Genomic DNA, 19818 nt, shown 5'->3' with positions numbered 1-19818 from the left:
TGGGATGAGGCTACATTTGAGAACCATCGAAAAGTACCTGAAGCGGTTGCTGCTGGGATGAAAAAGCAGCAGAAACATTTGGCGGAAGCTGGGTTGCTATAGCAACAGGAGTACCAGTCTGCCCATCCTTTCCTGTCACAACCTTTACCTGAGAGGAAATATTTTGAGAAAAAAAGGCAACATAATTTTTAAGACTGCTCGAAATTTTGTCAGAATTTTAATGCTGATAGCTCAGTGACGTCTGGTGGTTAAAAATGGAATGCTTTTTTTGCATGAAATCCTCTAAAAGGACACTAAACTGACTTATGGTGGATTTACGACCTAACGACCTAACTCCAGTGCACATCCTGCAGGAACTCCAACGTGAGCTCAGATTCTGCAACTTCCAACTATAAACAAAGGAACGGCAGGCAGTCTCTGAGCAGCAAAGCCCTCACGCCCTCACAGGCCATCTGCACGGCTGCCACCCCACCGCCTGCCGTGTGTGGGTCTATCTCAGCAGGAAGGTGCAAAAAAGGGGAGTCGGGTCTCCTCATTAGCACACATGAGGGGGACTGAGCCTACAGACAAAACTGTACAAACAGAGAGAGAACTGAATTTCACTATTTCATGGCAACAGAGGTGTAATCCTCAAAATAATCACATAAACTTTTTGGGAAAATAAAAATGATCCTTTCTGGAGAGGGTGTTAAAGAAAACACAAAATGGCAAAGCCACACAGATATGTCCATAAATCTCAATGAGGACAGCAGAGCAAAGAGACCAGCTTTTGCTCAGCAAAGGCTGATTTCTTTGCAGGAGAAGAGCTGACGCAGAGTCAGATTGCTTTAGCTGTACCGTAAAACAAAGTAAGCTCCACCAACACACTGCAGACTACACGACACAAAGGCACAAAATACAGTGCGTTACGGTGTCCCTCACTACTGCCCTGGCTGAGTGGCTCCTTTTTCAGGAAACACAAGTACAAGGATCTTAGGAATCACTACAGTGCTGAAAAATCTCAAATGCGGGATGTATGAAGCACCCATTTCAGGCACCCCAAAATTTCACTATCTAAAAAAGATTCTATGTTAAATATCACTCAGTAGGTATCTGCACACATGTGAGTTTAAAATACCTCAAATTGGAGAGTACACCTAAAAATTGAAAAATTCTCCCAGTTTTTGCCATAATAACTATTTTCATCATGAAGACACCATACAGACATACCTAGTGATGTGGAATCATGACTGATACACTCTAAAAAGCTAGTGATTCTAATCCCTGTTTAAAAACCACATTCGTGGTGTTTTTAATGGTGGACCAGCGTAAGTAAAATGCGAAATCTACACAAGTAGCCGGAAGGTGTCCACACCTCCAGCCTCCGTGCTGGACAAGACCCACAGCCCCAGCTGACTACGGGGAAGGCTGGGTCATGCCAGGCCAGCCTCCGGAAACTGGAAGACCTTGCTCTGGGTCAAAGTGCTCGGTCCTGGGCCAGCGCTGCTACGGGGCCGTCCTGCACCCTCGTCCCGACACCCAGAGCCACCCCGCCCCTCCACGCACGAAGAGACCAAAACACATCTTCAGTTTTACTCCTGGATCAAACCCTTATGAAACCACGTCCTAGAAGCACCCCAGGCTCACAGGTTGGGTTATGTTCTATCTACAGGTGCCTAGGCTCCAGTCTGCGAAGCACGGTGCTCTGATTACTAAACCGCGGTCGCTCACCTCGTCATTGATGACCTCAGCCTGCTCCTGCTCCTCCTCCTCCTCCTCCTCCTCCTCCTCCTCCTCCTCCAGGTCCAAATCATTCTGCCTGAGGTAAGCTTGCAGCGGGGCATAATGCTTCTTCTTGAAGGCCAAGAAATCCATCATGTTCCCTTGAAGGTGTTGCAAGAAGAACAACTCAATCAAGTACTCCTTGAAGGCCTCCTTCAGCGCCTCCATCTCTCTATAATGGTAGTCCAGGCACTGCTTCCTCATCTGGGCCAGCTCCTGAGAGGCCGGGGGGATCTCCTCCAACTTCTTGGGGGCCTTCCTCACCCCTGCACTCCCCGCAGACGTGAGAGGAAGACTGGAGAGGCCCGGGGGCACCGCAGTCCTGGAGGGGCTGGTAGGGGGCGGTGGGGAGGTCATCCCAAAGGCCGAAGCCCCCCCGACCCCGACCCCGACCCCAGGGAGCAGGGGTCTGGTCAGCGGCGGCCCCTGCAGCACCTGCTGCTGCTGGATCAGCTGCCCCTGGATGATGCTGCTGATCTGGGGTGGCAAGCTTGCCGTGGTGATGTGGCCGGGACTGGCCAGGGGCTGCAGGCTGGCCGCACCCGCAGCCGCGGGGCTCTGGGGTCCCAGGTGGTGGACAGTGCCCCCAGACTGTGCGTGGGGCTGTGACAGTCTCCGTTCTCGGACCGCGATAGGAGCCCCTGCGTGCTGCAACTGCACCTGGGTGCCCGGAGCCATCTGAGCAAGGCCCGAGCTCTCCTGAAACACAAAGTGCCCGCCACTAGACGGGCTCAAGCTCATCTGCCTCACTAACACGCTGGCATCCACGAAGCCTCCAGTGGGACTGCTGCTGCAAAGGCCCAGGCCAGGGCCAGGGGTGCCCGCCCGCACGCTCTGCAGGCCTGGCCCCGGCCCGGGACTGGGCTGGGTGGGACTCTGAGTCTGCACCTGTTGGGACAGAGGCGAGGTGACCTGGATGTATGACGGAGATCCATGCTCAAAGCGCCTCTGCTGGGCACTGAACTGGAAACCTGGAGAAGTGGGGCTGGGGAGCGGCAGAGGGGCGAGCGTGATCTGTGGGCTTCCTCCCACCACTGGTCCAACGCTCTGAAGGGCGATGTTCACGTTCTGCCCGGTCACGGGACTCCTATTCATCAGCTGCTGAACTTGGTAACCAGGAGACTGAGGTGCGGATGGGCTGGCCGACGGCGCGAAGGGCGTGGCAGGGGACTGGGGTGGATTTGGGTGGGCCTGCTCTTCTCCTTCGCTGCTGGCGAAGGCCCTGGACCTCTGCAGCTGGTGCTGGACACTCTGAGGGCCGCTGCCATGGTGCATTATCGCCCCCCTTTTTAATCCAACTTAATGTTCTCCTGAAAAATCAAAGTTAAGATCAAGTTACTTGAAGAAAAATGTAAGCATCTGATCAGCACTTACTAAGAGTACCATTTAGCAACACTGGAGAGACAGTCTGAGGGTACGTTCCAACTGGCATCTGATGCAAATGAGTCATGAATTCTTATCGAGCCACGAAAGAGATGGCACTGGACACGATGCCCCTCAACACACACGAGCAACAGGTCCTTCTGGGTCACTGCTGGGACCCGTAGGTGGGTCACCCCAGCCAGCTACTGCGGAAGGTAACCAACATCACTAGCTCAAGGCCAAGCAGGATCTGAACCCAGTGCTGGCACTTGTGACCAGTACATTTCTTCCCAGAAGCCTTCTCCTAGCCTAGTGGCCCTGCTCCATTCCCACATGCAGAGGCGCTGTCTGCCTGTCCGTCCTGGGGGAGGGACAGCACCCTACGCACCGCCAGGTACCCAGGAGGCAGTCGCTGACTGCTGCCAAATGCAGGCAGGGGCTGTATGCTGCCATCACCCCATCACCAGAACAGAACACCCCACCAACCTCTGGGCTACATCAACTGCAAACACACAGAGCCAACCATTACGTGTCAGACCCTAAGCTCCTGAGGGAGACAGCCCGGGCCTGGGTGCCAAAGCCTCGCCTTAGACCTGTAGTAAGAGCCAGGACAAAACCGGAAGGCGTCCTGAACCTCAGACAGAGAAGAATGGCCAAGACTCGGGCCCATGCTCTGGGAGAGTCTCCCTCAGAGGCCTGCAAACCCTCTGGAGCTGGTACCATAGCTTCAAAGAGCCTCGCAGCCCAAACACTGCTTTGTGCAGAGGACTAGGGAGGCGCTGGGGGAGTGGAAGACATGCTGGGGGTCAGCTCTCAGGACAGGGCTGAGCAGGAGGCGGCCAGTTCTGAGGTGAGGCCCCGAACGTACCCCAAGTCAGACCCAGCTAGTCTCAGTGTCTGCGAGGGACATGTCCCCCGCAGGCCCCGGGGGCTGTCTGCTCCCCACTGAGGGCAGGGGCAGAAATGCCCTTCCACCACTGGAAAGTCTCAGGTCTTAACTGACACACCTCACTCCCCACGTCTCGGTGCTCCTTCCACCTGCCCCCAAGACAAGCAAGACGGCCGGCCCTGTCATCCGCAGGGCATCACAAGCTATCTCACGGAAAACAGGGATAAAAACGTCAGAAACCAGAAGTTACAAAAGTTGCAGGGCAAAAATACATACACACACGGACCCAGTCCCAGGCGCCTGGCTGAGACAGATGGACATGTGAAATCAGAAGCTACAGAATGGAGGGGTACTAGGGGTACACCAGTAAAGGCTGGGAAAACACAAAAATCAGCGCCTATTTACGCGGCAGAAACGGTGCCTTCTGATCTGAAAGGCTATCTCTGAAGGCAGAGTCCCAAGACCGTGGGCAAGCTGCAGCACACACGTCTAGCAGGAAGTCAGGGGGGGAAGGGCCGTCGCGGGCAGCCCACCAGCGCTCTCCCACCCTCGCCCCCAACCAGCACAGTGGCTCAGGGCCAGGGGCCTCAGCACGCCTGCGGCCTTCAGAACGAGCTTCTGCTCCTGATCCTTGTAAACAAGCGCACATGACAAACGCACACATGAGGGCATATTTAGGATTATTCCTTAGAATACATTCCCAGAACATCAAAGGTGAGCAAGGAGAGAGAACAAAGGCCAGAAACCAGCTCTCCCACATGTAACAATTCACAAAACCAGGGGAAGGTACGACCACTGCACGACCACTGACACAGATTGAAAGTCCTATTTAAATCCTCACCACAAATCATTCACCAAAATAAATGAAGCATCTGATAAGGTAACATCCCAAGTTTTATACCAATTATAGAAATGTGAAAACAGAAATACACAGAGAGTACAAGAACGCATACTTACTAAAGCTCTGAAGGGAATTCAAGTTCCTAAACTTAAAACAGTAAAGTTGTATCTGAAAAGACAGATGGATTTGAAGACAGGCAAAATTTAAAAATGTTTAAAGCTCAAACGTAAATCATCGAAATCATGAACGTCTGGGGTAGTTATGATGGGGAGCTACCACTAATACTGTAGAAAGCGCTCATACAAACTGAAAATCACGGCAATCCCACAGAAAAGTGAAATAAGGGCGAGAGACAGTTTACAAGAAGAAAAAAAAAGCATCCACTTAACCAGCTTGAAGGAAAACGTCCAACCTCAGCACTAATAAAAGCAATACAGACTGAAATAAGTATCCCCCAGATCCACTTGGCCAAGATGCTACATCACACAGCTGGCATCCTGCCAACCCCACGAAGGGGGTGTGGGAGGCAGACGGGGACACGGAGCAGAGACCTCAAAGGGCTCAGAGCCCAGAACATGCCTGACGGGGCAGGCAACAGGGCTGGGAAAGCAGAAGCGACCCCATCTCGCCCCATGACCTTTGACCTAGTCCTAGTCTCTCTGGAAATCTCTCCTGAGGAAATTCACCTACCTATTTTTTTAAATTGTGCATAAGAATGTGCATTGCAGAATACAGTAAAAGTAACCAGAAATATCCAGTGTCCAAGTTCTAGACAAAGACTCTAAGAAAAACGAAAAACACACAGACATATTAGGTGAAAAAAGCAGGATACAAATCACATGATATAAGCTCTACTCTGTTAAAGACAGAATGAAAGAGCTATCCACGAAACGTATCAAACCATGAATACTGACCTGCACCCGGCGAAGGGACACAACACTGGTGCAGCCTCACGCAGAGCGCGCCTCGGTGCTACGAGGACCAAAGTACTGACAGACCCACACCGCGACTCGCGAGATGCCAGGGGCAGAGCCAGACCCAGGGGTCACGCAGCGCAGGTCACGGACATGACAGGATCTTCTGCAACAGGTAAAACCACAGGGACAGAGATTAGACAGAGCCTGAGGGCTAAAGGTGGGGAGGGGCCGGCTCGAGAGAAGCAGGAGGGAGTCTGGGGGTGTGGACCCGTTTCTCCACTTGATTCGTGAGGATGGTTACGCACGTTCTTTTGCCCAACGTCACAGAGCCACACACTAAAGCGTGAACTTAGCTACATGTAAATTATACCTCAACTTCCCGACTTCCTTGAGCTTATAGTCAAGTTAGAGAAACAAGCCCAATGGACGACAATATAAAGAAACTGCTCATCTGAAGCAGCCTTCCCCAAAAATGTGCCACAGTCACCCCGATGGGGAGCAAAGCTACCACCAACGGCGAAACAACTTTTTCTCTGTAGTAGCTGTTTCCACTTTCGAGGTCCGTCTGAAAGAGCTGGAGCCGACCATTCAGCTCACCGCCCCGCACAGGTACTGCGCAGGCCAAGGCCCGCATCAGCAGCACGAGGTGAGAGCAGGCCTGCGGCCTGGCAGGGAGCGGGGCGCAAGCCCTCAGGTCACCGCATGCCGCACTCACCGCCTCCCCCTGCTGCACTGTCAGGACGACAATGACATCAAAGACGCCCATCTAGACACCAGGAAAATGCCACTCTAAGGAACACTACGTGCACTCTGCGGGCAGTGTAGGGCAGGGGTCCCCAGGCCAGAACCCACGAGAGGGCTCGAGAGACTGGCTACTTCCGGCAGCTGCTCCTGGGCCCCCTGCTGAAGCCTGGAATTGCTCCCGCTGACCACCCTCCATTCCCAGCTTCCCGTCTGCGAGCAGCCAGAGTCCAGGCCACTGGCGATCAGGAACCCTCTTCTTCCCCTTAACAAGCAACTGTGAGCCTGGCTCCCCTCCCAAGCCCACCTCCCTCTCTGCCCCCACATTTCCCAGATCCAGCCAGGGGCCATCTCCCCTGCTTCAGGCAGTTCTGCAATCCTGTCACCATGGTCAGGTGCACCTGTCACCATGCACAATGCACCCCCCAGGCCAACGCCAGGACCCGGGCACTGGTCGTCACACAGGGAGCACTGCTGTTACCGTGGGGAAGTGTTCCTGCACAACCATGACACCACCCGAGTCCAGCACACAGAGCACGAGCCAAAGAGCAGACTGTGAGCAAACACCCAGTGGCAAACACGGAGCTGTCAGAGACAGTCCAGCCTGCCAAAAATAAGGACCGGGCGCCTGGGCGGCTCAGTCGGTGAAGCGTCTGCCTTCGGCTCAGGTCATGATCTCAGGGTCCTGGGATGGAGCCCCGCATCGGGCTCCCTGCTCAGCGAGGACACTGCTTCTCCCCTGCCTGCCGCTCCCCCTTCTTGGGCTCTCTGTCAAATAAATAAATAAAATCTTTAAAAAAAAATAAATAAAAGTAAGGACCAGTCCATGACTCCAAATGCAAAAACCAGGGCCTAGACTTGGCCCTCGTGATCCATCAAAACACTGAGTATCTCTACAAGGATGCTCACAAGTAACGAGCTAAATGTCTGACTCAATCACTCACTCCCAGCCCTTACTTATGAAATGACATTTCCTATTACAAAAATCAGTAAAACAAAGTAGAACTCCAAGAAGACTTGAAGCTGAATTTTTCAAGGACATTAACTTGTAAATCATCTCTCCTAATAAAAGAATTGCAATTACAACTAAGCTGAAATGCCATTTCTCATCTCCCAGATGGAACGATTCAGAAGCCAGACAACATACTGCTGGTGAGGCCATGGGGAAGCATGCGGCTGAGCCGAGCTGTGGGAGCTGTCCGAGGCCACACGGGGGTCTGGCATGACCCCACAGAACTGCCGTGCTCCTACACATGCTGGATCCACTAGTCCCACTACAAATGCACCTCCAGCACAAAAACATGAAGTTCAGTCACTACAGCATTCTTCGTAAACACAAAACGTTGGACATAAGCGACACGTCCACATTCAGAGACTAGTGACTCCATCTGGTGCATCCATTTGATGGAGCAGCACGCAGCTGTACAAATGAAGGAGAAAGCTCTCTGCAAACTTGTACAGAGTGATTTCCAGAATTCTAGCATTAAGTAAAACAAAGTCCAAAAGACTGCGGGACCCTACCCTTGCATAAGGGGAAAAGAGAGACAGATGTACAAATAGATACATCTTGCCTGCATTCTTTTCTACAAAAAAAAAAAAAAACTACACATATTTTTTTCTCAAACAATATATTTCCTAGTTAAGTTCACTCCAACAGTCTACAAGCACTGACACCCCATAAGTATCTGCAAAAGGAGCTCATGAAGAAGTCAGAAACAAATGAGGCTGACAGCCTACTCGGGTGGTGCGAGCAGTGACAGGGCGATGAAGAAAGTGACACTCCTGAGCACACCAGCTTGTAACACTTTGATTTTTAGAATCGTGTTAAAGAGTCACATAGTCAAGAAACACAACTAAATCGATAACAATGAAAAACTCCCTAAAACCCAACGTACAAAGAAGCAAACAATCGAACTCTAGGAAGGACAACATAGTCACCAATGGAACAGGGAAGGAAGGGACAAGGGAATAACGTCGTGCTGCTGGATGAGAACTAGGAGTATGAACTTAATGGATTTTTCCCTTAAAACACATCTCCTAGTTCTGCCTCCCGAAATGGCCTACAAGCAATGACATCCTAGCAGAACGGAGGACCCTAGGGGCAGTGGGGCCAAGACACGATGACGAGCAAGTAGGCAGCCTCGCCTCAGCAGACAACAGAGGCAAAGAAGACTAGGAGATTTTAGGACGGTGGCTCCCAACTGTTTTAACCTTATCCATCTTTGAAAAAATAGTCATGCCGTCACTTAATGTGGTTTTTTTTGGTGAAAAAATTTATATTTAGATTTAGCCAGCTGGACTCAGTTTAGATGACTCCGATTTTGTGGGCAACATCCAAAGCATCAAAGTCAGGAGCCAGTCGAACATATGCCTTCTTCTCTCCATCAGGCCTGATCAAGGTGTTGACCTTGGCCACGTCAATGTCGTAGAGCTTCTTCACAGCTGTCTGATCTGGTGCCTACTGGCCTTGACATCCACAATGAACACAAGTGTGCTGTTGTCTAATGTTTTCTTCATGGCTGACTCAGTAGTCAGGGGGAACTTGATGATGGCATAGTGATCAAGCTTGTTTCTCCTGGGGGCGCTCTTTCGAGGATATCTGGGCTGCCTCCGCAGACGCAGTGTCTCGGGTCGTCGGATTGTAGGTGACGTGCGGATTTTCTTTTTTTTGAGACTGTGGACGCCTTTCAGCACCGCTTTCTTGGCCTTCAAAGCCTTTGTTTCGGCTTCGGCTTTGGGAGGGGCAGGGGCTTCCTTCCTAGCCTTCGGCGCCATCTTCGTAAAAGGGCCGTCACTTAATGTTATTTGAATTTCAACCTGAAGTTAATGTTGAGGCTAAAAACAAGTCAAGGGAGTAAGACTAAAGCAAACTTTTTTTTTTTTTATTTTGTTTATTTATTTGAGAGAGAAAGAATGAGAGCTAGAGAGCACCAGAGGGAAGAGGGTCAGAGGGAGAAGCAGACTCCCCGCCGAGCAGGGAGCCTGATTTGGGACTCGATCCCGGGACTCTAGGATCATGACCTGAGCCGAGGGCAGTCGCTTAACCAACTGAGCCACCCAGGCGCCCCAAAGCTTCTCTTTTCCACTCAGGCTCTCTACAAACAGAGATGCTGATGCACACCCAACTCACACTCCTGAAAACCAGCAAACAGGTAAGCCTGGCAGGCCTAGGAAATGGCCACAGGTGGGTAAGACACATCAGGGTGAGGGACGCTGCTGAGGCATCCCACATGCGGCTGTAACGCATTCAGTGTTGGCCAAGTCGGGTCTGAGGCCTGTGAGGTCCGGCCACCACCACGTTTCGGTTCTGTGAGGAAGCAGCTCAGGGAGACGGAGTCCATCCCCAGCAGTGGCGGCTACACAAGGACCTTCCCCCCAAACACCCATGTTGAGCCACATGAAACCTCCCTCTTTTCCTGGAAAACACTGCCACCCTCCCAAACGTCTTTCTGCAGAGAATGCTCTCTGCCCTCTCCTCCCTGGTAAGCCTGCGCTCCAGCCCTTTCTAGGAAGGGTCTTGCACCCCCCTAAGCAATGTGATAAACACCAAAAAAATGGAAGAAGTACCTCTGCCTGAGGGAGAAGAAAAGAAAAAAAGAGGGGGAGAAGCTTAAACACTGCTTTCACTTACCTGAAATGCTTCCCAAAACCTTACAAGACGGATAGATGGATGGGTGATAAAGCAGATAGCAAAATACTGAAAAACGGAAACTAGGTCATGGGTACATAGGTAGTTTACTGTAAAATCCTCTCAACCTCTGTGTATTGTTGAAATTTTTCATAGTAAAACATTACAGGAAAAAGACTTTCCGCATAGGATAGCAACAGGAGATACCGCTCAACAAAGTCAAGGCTGGGGGCGCCTGGGTGGCTCAGTCATTAAGCGTCTGCCTTCGGCTCAGGTCACGGTCCCAGGGTCCTGGGATCGAGCCCCGCATCGGGCTCCCTGCTCCGTGGGAAGCCTGCTTCTCCCTCTCCCACTCCCCCTGCTTGTGTTCCCTCTCTCGTTGTGTCTCTGTCAAATAAATGAATAAAATCTTTAAAATATATATAAATAAATAAAATAAATAAGTAAAAAATAAAAACAAAGTCAAGGCTATAACAAAAATCCCAAATACTGAAAAAGCGTGCACTCCCCTCCCCTCAGGGCAGATTAGGAAGGCTCCACACTCATTCCTAAAATGTGTAAATTCCAAGTGACATAAACTGGGCCACACGGAGTTTTAAAACTCTGTGGGCTTCACTGTGCCACATGCCACATCACAGTGCCAAGGTGGGGAAACAGGGATTGAGGTCCCCATGTCCCTTCTAACTTAACAGGCTATGACACCAGGAGCTTAGTCATGGCGGTGGGGGCAGGTCCTTAACCCAATGGGACAGAGAGAGCCCTGCGCTCCCCAGATAGGCAGGATCGATCTCAGCTTGGGAGGGAATCAAGAGAAACTGAAGAAGTCCTTCCTCAGACACAAGCCATAAAGCTGCAAGCCCCCAACTCACCGTACCTCTCGCTGCTGTTTCTCAACTTTTTACCCACAGCTCCTGAGGGGCCTGTTTAGACCTTTCTTCTCCTTATCCCTCCTGACACCCTGTGAAATTTTAATACCACAGCCATAGCACAGATCTCTGGATGCACTGTGGCCCTCTGTGAGGCCACAAACCACCGTCGTATCTAAGATTTTTTTCACCCTCCTCCCAAGAACCAATTTCCAGCCCCTTGTGAGAAACAGCATCATCATGGAGAATGCAGCTTCTACTGTGTAGAAAGAGACCGGGAAAAGTGCAAACCAGATCAGCTAGTCCCAGGGAGAAAGTCAGGAATGGGGAGAAAGAGCGAAGAGGAACCCTGTCATCCCACGCGTCCTTGTGTATCATCTGAACAGCACAAGGCGAGTCGCTTGGGTACCGCTCACATCAGGGGGCCAGCAACAGCAGGGAACTGGATCGAATGTGGCACACCCACACGTCCAGCCCACCCAGCAGCAGAAGGAATCGAGTCTTTGGTCTCACAACAACCTGGATGAACCTCAAATGCATTATGCTCAATGAAAGAAGCCAGACTCAAGAGGCTCCCCACGGAGTTCCTTTAACTGACATCCCAGAAAGGACAGAAAACACAGTGACAGATCAGCGGCTGCCGAGGGGGAGGAGCTTTGGGGTAAAGAAGCTGTTTTTTGGGGTTTTTAAAGATTTATTCACTTCAGAGAGAGAGAAAGCGCACACGTGCACACCAATGGGAAGAGGCGCAGAGGGAGAGACAGAATCTCAAGCAGACTCCACACAGAGCATGGAGCCCAACACGGGGCTCGATCTCATTATGCTGAGAGCATGACCTGATCCGAAATCAACAGTCAGACGCTCAACTGAATGAGCCACCCAGGTGCCCCAGAAACTGTTCTGAATCCTGACTGTCCTGGAAATTACACATCTATCAAAATTCTCAGAATTCTACACCAAGAAAAAGGAATACTACGATGTGTAAAGTATATTAAAAAAAAAAAAAGCTAAGTAAAATAGGAATGTGAGGTTATCCAAAGGCCTTCCCTTCACTCAGTACATAAATGATTTTTTAAATTTATTTCTACAGTAATGCACCAAAACAAGATAAAAATTTCCATTGACTAGAAATAAAGCAGGAACCACAAGGGGGCGGGGCTGAGAATATAGGCCCGAAGGACAGAGGCTCTGCCCAGAAGAAAACAATGAGGGCCAGGCTGGACTCCTGAAGGCAATGGGCACACGGTTCCTCTCCAAGTGGCTAAGGAGCAGAGCCAGGCTCCCTGAGGAAGACCCTGCTCTTTCACCTATGAAAAGAGGCTCGAGTTGCCACAGGCTGCAGACACAACCAGCGGCTTGCCCTAGACTCCAAGGAAAGGAGCAGACTAGCCAAGCAGAGACCACCTCCACACTGGGACTGCAGAACCTCAGGGACTGGAAGACCCGGTTCCAGGGGTGGACCCCGGAGGCCAAGCTGGGCAGTCACAAATCCCCTGACAGAAAAGGAGAACTTCCCTCCTATGCACGGGGAGCAATGAGACATAAAGGGGGGGGGGGGGGGGACAGACAGAATTCACTGCCAGCACTCAAGACAGGCTACACACAGTCCACCTGAAGAGATGCCACACCCAACCTCATGCTGAATGCAAGATCAGGTGACTGACTCCTTCCTTGAACGGCCTCACGCCTTCCCACCTCCAAGCTGACTGCCTTTCATCTCTACTCACATCAACCTCGCTCCCTGCATGCGTCTGTCCGTCTTGGAAGAGCCAGCTTCCCTCTTCTAAGCATGTGAGTTCTATTCCTCAGCAACCCCTAGAATCATTCATTACCCCTGTACGCCTAGGTTCCTACCAAATCCACCTGCTTTAGAAAAGAATTTGTTTGTTATTATATTTACTCAACAAATATTTATTGAAGGCTTACTCCATCGAGCATTATTTTGAAGCACTGGGGATACGACAGTGAACACGGCATAGTCCCTGCCCCCAGAAGGGAGCAGACACACACAGCAGTACGTGGCAGACAAGAAGGGCAATGGCAGAGCTCTTGCAAGGGACGGAGACAGTGAGCTACGTGGGCAGCCTCTCTGCAGAGGGGCTTCTGAAAAGAGAGACTAGGACCATGGCAAGTAAGGCCCCAACACTGCACACAGAGCCAATGTGTGCCTGGGCCCCCAGCCAGGTGTGACTGAGCCAGGGGACAAGGAGTGCGGGGTAGTGACAGGAGGCAACAGGGGCAGTAAGGACCTGCTCACAAGGGGCTTCATAAACCGCCTGAAGGACATTGGCTTTTTTTCTGAGATAAGAACCATGGAGAGCTTTGAGCAAAGAAGTGCACAATCTGAGTTCTGTTTTAAAAACATCACTCAGCTGCTGTGTTGAGATTCAAGTGCAGAACAGCTCACGTAAGCAGGCAAAGCAGGGAGGAGGGCATTGGAATGAGCCAGGTAAGAGATGGGGGGGCAGCGGTTGAAGGACAGCTGTAGTCAAGAAGACAGTGAGGAGCAGTCAGGTTTGAATTCGATTTTGAAAGTGTGGACAGATCAGATTTAGGATGTGGAAGAAAAGCAGAGATCACAGGAGAGTTCTGACCTGAGCAACTATGAATGTGGAGCTGCCTCCAATTGAAATGCAACAGCGTGTAAGCTGCACGTCTCACACAAGTAAAAGTGCGGTCTGGAACTTGCAACAGGAAGATCCAGCCAGGAGATACACATTCAGGACATGCTGACACGTGACCTACAGTCCTGACACAGGATGAGATCACCTGGGTGTACAGACCAGAGAGGAGGTCTGAGGACTGCCCCGGGGCATTAGAATATTTACAGGTGAAGGAGATGAGAAGCAACCAGCAAGGTAAAAGGAGAACCAACGGAGTGGCATCTCCGTGCCATGAGGAGACAGTGTTTCAAGGAAACCACGGGCGACCAGGTCAGAGGCTGCCCACAGGGGGCCTGGGCAATACAACAGCACTGGTGTTAACTCCCAAGAGGAGCGGTGTCGGAGAAGAGAGGGGACGGGAGGACCAGAAGCTTACCTGAAGTTGGTTCAAGAGAAATGAGAAGAAGAGAAAATGGTGACAGGGAATACGTGATTTTTTTCTAACTGTGGTATAAGAGGAAGCTAAGACCTACAAAGAGTAGCTGGAGGATTTAATGTCGGTAAGAATACTTTGGAGAGAAGATAAACTGAAGACAAGAATGCTAGAGCCACGGCCTAGAGTAGGCAAGAAACGGTGGATCCAATACAAGAGAGTAAATAATGGTTTGCGGATACTACAGCACTAACAGGAATTACTTACAAGGCCTAACAGCACGTGATCATGCTGTTTTTAAAAGCACATAAAATTGGGCGCCTGGGTGGCTCAGTCGTTAGGCGTCTGCCTTCGGCTCGGGTCATGGTCCCAGGGTCCTGCACTGAGCCCCACATCGGGCTCCCTGCTCAGCGGGAAGCCTGCCTCTCCCTCTCCCACTCCCCCTGCTTGTGTTCCCTCTCTCGCTGTGTCTCTCTGTCAAATAAGTAAATAAAATCTTTTAAATAAGTAAATATTTTTTTTAAACAAGCACATAAAATTACATTATACAATCTCAATTATAAAAGAAAAACTACATGGATAGAACAAGGGGCCGTAAAAACATTAACTGTGCTTATCTTTGGGTGGTAGGATGACTTAGTTTCAAAATATATTTTTACAGGGGCGCCTGGGTGGCTCAGTCGTTAGGCATCTGCCTTCGGCTCAGGTCATGGTCCCAGGGTCCTGGATCGAGCCCCGCATCGGGCTCCCTGCTCAGCGGGAAGCCTGCTTCTCCCTCCCCCACTCCCCCTGCTTGTGTTCCCTCTCTCGCTGTGCCTGTGAAATAAGTAAATAAAATCTTTTAAGTAAATATTTTTTTTAAAAAAAAAGCACATAAAATTACATTATACAATCTCAATTATAAAAGAAAAACTACATGGATAGAACAAGGGGCCATGAAAACATTAACTGTGGGGCGCCTGGGTGGCTCAGATGGTTAAGCGTCTGCCTTCGGCTCAGGTCATGATCCCGGGGTCCTGGGATCGAGTCCCGCATCGGGCTCCCTGCTCCGCGGGTAGCCTGCTTCTCCCTCTCCCACTCCCCCTGCTTGTGTGCCCTCTCTCGCTGTGTCTCTCTCTCTGTCAAATAAATAAATAAATAAATTTTAATACATATATATATACACACACACATATATATATGTACACATATATTTTCACGTTTTTTGAAACCATTCAGAGAGCACATTTGTTTTATTGGTTCCACTAAAAAAAGTTACCAAAACCATTTTATTGTATACGTCACTTTAACAATCCATCACAAAGTACACAAAGACTCCAACATGCACAATCGCAGGGAAAAGCTCCACCGGCATTGGGCTGCACTATCCTTCTCTAGTAATAAGGTGACATCCGTGCGGAGACCTGGGGGCTGCAGATTTCCGTGGCTAGTGCTGAGGGCAGAGGGGACAGCCGGCGCAAAGGGCTGGACGTAAGAAGGCTGAGCCCTCTGCGGAGCGCCGAGTGGGCTGCGCAGAGAGACTGTGGGGCCCCGCACATTCCGACCACGGTGCTGTACCGAGCGCAGCAGCGTCAAAATGAGCCGGGTTTGAATGCACCCAGCTGTCCCCCACTGAATGGCCTGGACCAGTCACTTCCCCTCTGCACACCTGCGAAGGCGGCACGCCTCGCGCCAGAGGACCAACGCAGTGAGGATCCTATCCTGCCGAAGGGGCTGGCCACACAGACCCAAGAACCAAACCAAAATAAAGAGCCAGGCCTGCACCGGGAGTTGGGAGAGCCGCCCCCGCCTGGCGCCCGGGTCACGGTGGGCCGCCGCACCGCCGTGGGTCTCTGCGCTGCGCCAGAGCCGCGACCCACCCCCGGCGCCCCATCACCGCGGGCCGCGTCTCGGCGCCGGCGCCCCGTCCCGGGGGGTAGCGTCCCCGCATCAGCGCTCCTCACAGCCCCGGCGCCCTGTCACCGCGGGCCGCGGCTCCGCGCCGCGCCAGCGCCCCCCACCCATCCCCGGCCCACCCCTGACTCCCGGCGCCACTCCCCCCGCTCCCCCGGCGCTCCCGCCTTCGCGTGCCGCGTCTCCGCGCCAAACCAGTGCCACCTGCACCCCCGGGGCCTCCACCCCCCACTCCCGGCAGCGCCCCCCCACCCCGGCGGGCCCCCAACTGCACGCCCCGGGGGCGGGGGGGAAGCGGCTCCAGAGAGGCCGGGGCGCGGGCCACACGACTCCGGACCCTGACCCCCGCCGTTCCCGGCCACGCCGCGCCCTCACCTACCGGAGCCTGGACCGCACTCCTGCCGCGTCCGGCCGAGGGCTGGGGGCCGGAGTCGAGGCGGCGCCGCTCCGCTCGGCGCATCCGGGGCCGCGAGCGGAGGAAGCGGCGGCGCGCCCGCTACGGCGAGCCGGAAGTGACGTCGCGCGGCGGGAGGCGTCGAGCCGGGCGAAGGGCTAGAGCGGCCGGGCGAGGAGCGGGACGACGGGCCGGCGGCGGAGCCCGCCCCCCCCCCCCCCCCCGGCCGAGTCGTGCGTGGGGCGAGGCTGCGGCCGCGAGGGGCGGCGGGGCGGGAAGCTCCCGGGGCCCGCGGACAGCGTCGGACTGGAAAGGCCTGGCGCGGTGAACGCCGCCGAGAAAAGACGGGACCCGGAGCGGGGGAGGCGTCTGCGGGTCAGACCCCGGGCCAGGGGCCGGCGGGAGAAGAGATGAGGGGCTGAGGGTCCACGCACGCCCGCGGCCACCGCCTGCCGCACACGGTGCGGCACCGTCCGAACCCGCGGCTCCCGGGGAAAGGGCCCGCTGCCCACCCACCAGCGGATGGGCGGACCCGGGGCGCTGGGTGCGGACCTTGGAGACTCGGCGCTCGGTGGGCGGGAGCAGCCGTAGCCGGCCGCGCGCCGTGGGGCCCCACTGATGGAAAATGTGCGGAGTAGGCAGAGCCCGGGAGGGGACTGCCTTTGGGGGCCGGTGAAGATGTTGCGGAATTAGGTAGCGCCGATGGTTGCACAACTTTGTGAATGTACCGAAAACCATTGAATTGTGCGCTTTGAAAGGATGCGTTTATGGTATTTGAATTATGTCTCGCTACAAAATTCACCTAAAAAAAATGAAGCCTAGGGGCGCCTGGGTGGCTCAGTCGGTTAAGCGACTGCCTTCGGCTCAGGTCATGACCCTGGAGTCCCGGGATCGAGTCCCGCATCGGGCTCCCCGCTCGGCGGGGAGTCGGCTTCTCCCTCGGACCCTCCCCCTCTCGTGCTCTCTCTCATTCTCTCTCTCAAATGCATAAAATCTTTTAAAAAAATAAAATTAAAAAACCTTAAAAATTTAAAAAAGAAAAATTAGAAGGCTGATGCAATAAAACACCTCAGCAAAGTGCAGGTGCAAATGCCCTCTGATGTTAAACTGAAAATTTTAGAAAAACAAACCCTGGCTACAAAAAGGAGACAGGAGGGGCGCCTGGGTGGCTCAGTCGTTAAGGGTCTGCCTTCGGCTCAGGTCAGGATCCCGGGGTCCTGGGATGGAGCCCCGCATCGGGCTCCCTGCTCCGCGGGAAGCCTGCTTCTCCCTCTCCCACTCCCCCTGCTTGTGTTCCCTCTCTCACTGTCTCTCTTTGTCAAATAAATAAAATCTTTAAAAAATAAATAAATAAAAAATAAAAAGGAGACAGGAGTGGGCAGTTGCACTGAGCAGTTGTTCTAGAGCCATGGTCAAAAGAACATTCTCCATCCAATTGAATCGCCTGGGTGGGGGCTGGCTCTTTGAAACTGCATGCCCCCCTCCTACTTGGTGAAGCCGGGAAGTTAAAAACTTGATCTGCCAGAGTCCCGGCTGAGTGAGGCCCCTTCTGTTCGCTGCATTTGTGCAAGACGCAGTGGGAGGGAGGAGGCCACCTCCTTCCTGCTGCATTGCTGCCCAAAAGCAGGGCTGACAAATGTCTCTCCTGCAAGGGAGGCCCAGTGCTGGGTGGCCATCAACGTGGAGCCGTGGACACTGGTGGCTTCCTGACATGAACCCCTCCCCCTGGGCCACAGCTCTAGGCAGCTTGTCAGCAGCTCCAGGTTCGTGGCCACGGGTGGGGGGGGGGGGTCTGGGTCCTCCGATCCCCCCAGCTCCAGAGGCAGCATGAGGAGCAGATGCCTCAATGGGCCAGTTCTGTCTTGTTCTGGGAAACCTTCCAGGGGATCTGGTCCAGTCCAAAACCAGGTCCTTGAGCCCCTCCACCCCCAGCAATCTGTAAACCCCAAGTTTGCTGAAGAAAACACCTGCCCAACCACACGCAGAACCAGACAGTGATGTCTTCCTTCTCAGACACCTGCGTGGTCCCAAATACACAGATGAGAGCAGCTCACGAGATGACCCGTCGCTTCCCAGGTGCTGACCTGCGTGCCCATCTTACGTGCTGGCCAATGTGGGGACCTGGCGGGCAGCTGGGCAGGGAAAGGAGGTGCGGATTCTTGGCTCTCCTGTGTCCTTGGGATAACACTGCATTCTGGCATCTGACCCCCTGACTATGCAGATCCCGGCCCTAACTTTCTGCGCCTTCCATGCTCAGGGAAGGATCATGCAGCCCAGGAAAAGGCTGGCCCCAAGGTCAGGCGTGTTCCCCTGAGGTTCTGGAGAGAGTGAGGGGCAGGTACCATCATGCGATGTCGGCAGGGTTCTATGGAGGGGAGGAGCCATCAAAGTCAAGTGGCCACTAGAAACCCATCAGACCACTGATTCTGCATCCACGGCTACTCACACACATCAACGAGGACGTACAGGGATGGTCTGGACAAAGGCCCGGCAGCATGCGGGGCGGCATGGACAGTGAGCCACCGGCAAGAACGATGCAGACCTTCACGACCGCAAAGCCATGCTACGTTGGGACAGGCAAGAGTCGAGTGCGCCGTGAGCCAGCATCTGTGTGAAGAGACGGATCAGATGGGCTCATCTGTGCACAGGGCTCTCTGCGAGAGGCCCTGGGAACCAGTGAGGGAAGGGCTTCTCTCGTATGTACTGTTGCCGCGAGCACATTTGTTCCTTTAGAATGCTGCCCTCCCAGGGATCCTCCAAGGTGGCTACACAGGTCACGCATTCGTTACCTGGAGTCACAGTTGGGAGTTGTCTATTCTAGAGGTTTGACTGATGCTCAGATCAAGCCCTCGTAGCCTTTCATGGGAGAAGCAGTGGTCCCAGCGGTTATTTGGGCTGATTTCTGCCCTTGGAAATGACTTAGCAAAGAGCCCTAGTTATCCCCGGGCCCATTACCACGCCTAACGCCAAGCTGCGCATCCAGACCGCGCCCTCTGCTAGCGGCCCCAGGTCCTCAGGCCCTCAGTCCCTTAGACGTGAAGCCCAAGTCAGCCTTCTGTCCTCCCTCCTGTGCTCAGCTCCGTCCCCTTGGCAGCAGGAAGCCCAGCTGCCTTTCTGGCCCCACACACCTCACTCATCCTCTGCACACACGCCCTCCCCCCTCCCCCCTGGCCACCACCAGCATCCTCAGTGGTCTTCCTGATGACACTCATGCCACCCTGTCTGTCCACCCAGAAGAAACCCTCGAAGAGATCTGCCCAGTTCCGTGCTCACATGGGTGTGCCCACACATGCCCCCACACGCCACACATGTGCACACAGGTGTGCATAGAGGCACCCGTGCAGACTCACAAGCACACGCACGTACCCCTGGGTACAGACGCTGTACATCTCGTGCGTGCACGTATCATCAGGTGTGTGCTCACGTGCCCACGCATGAACACCGGCACGCACAGAACACACCACTTCCCCACGGGACACTGCCCGTGCCT

General features: G+C 53.3%; 1 protein-coding gene and 1 pseudogene across 9 annotated transcripts in view; both read right to left on the bottom strand.

The window, feature by feature from the left end:
• The window catches only part of EP400 (E1A binding protein p400), a 98163-nt gene extending 81757 nt beyond the window's left edge, over positions 1-16406 (bottom strand). For 8 of the 9 annotated variants that reach the window (XM_028095830.2, XM_088019548.1, XM_028095832.2 and 5 more), the window contains exons 1-3: positions 16314-16406; positions 5768-5933; positions 1711-3071 (exon numbers count right to left, since the gene is read on the bottom strand). In XM_028095830.2, coding sequence (XP_027951631.2) covers positions 1711-3036 — 1326 coding nt within the window. In that variant the 5' untranslated portion in view covers positions 3037-3071; positions 5768-5933; positions 16314-16406. The remainder of the gene's footprint in view (positions 1-1710; positions 3072-5767; positions 5934-16313) is intronic. The other variant, XM_028095831.2, reaches the window with a different exon arrangement.
• LOC114202563 (large ribosomal subunit protein uL23 pseudogene) lies at positions 8437-9286 on the bottom strand (annotated as a pseudogene).
• Positions 16407-19818: the final 3412 nt, after the last annotated feature.

Source organism: Eumetopias jubatus, unplaced genomic scaffold, assembly GCF_037043125.1.
Source record: "Eumetopias jubatus isolate StellerSeaLion01/CBP00866 unplaced genomic scaffold, mEumJub1_p1.0 scaffold_16, whole genome shotgun sequence".
NCBI classification, from domain to species: domain Eukaryota; kingdom Metazoa; phylum Chordata; class Mammalia; order Carnivora; family Otariidae; genus Eumetopias; species Eumetopias jubatus.
The sequence above is the reverse complement of the archived record's forward strand: the minus strand, read 5'-3'. Positions and strand labels throughout refer to the sequence as shown.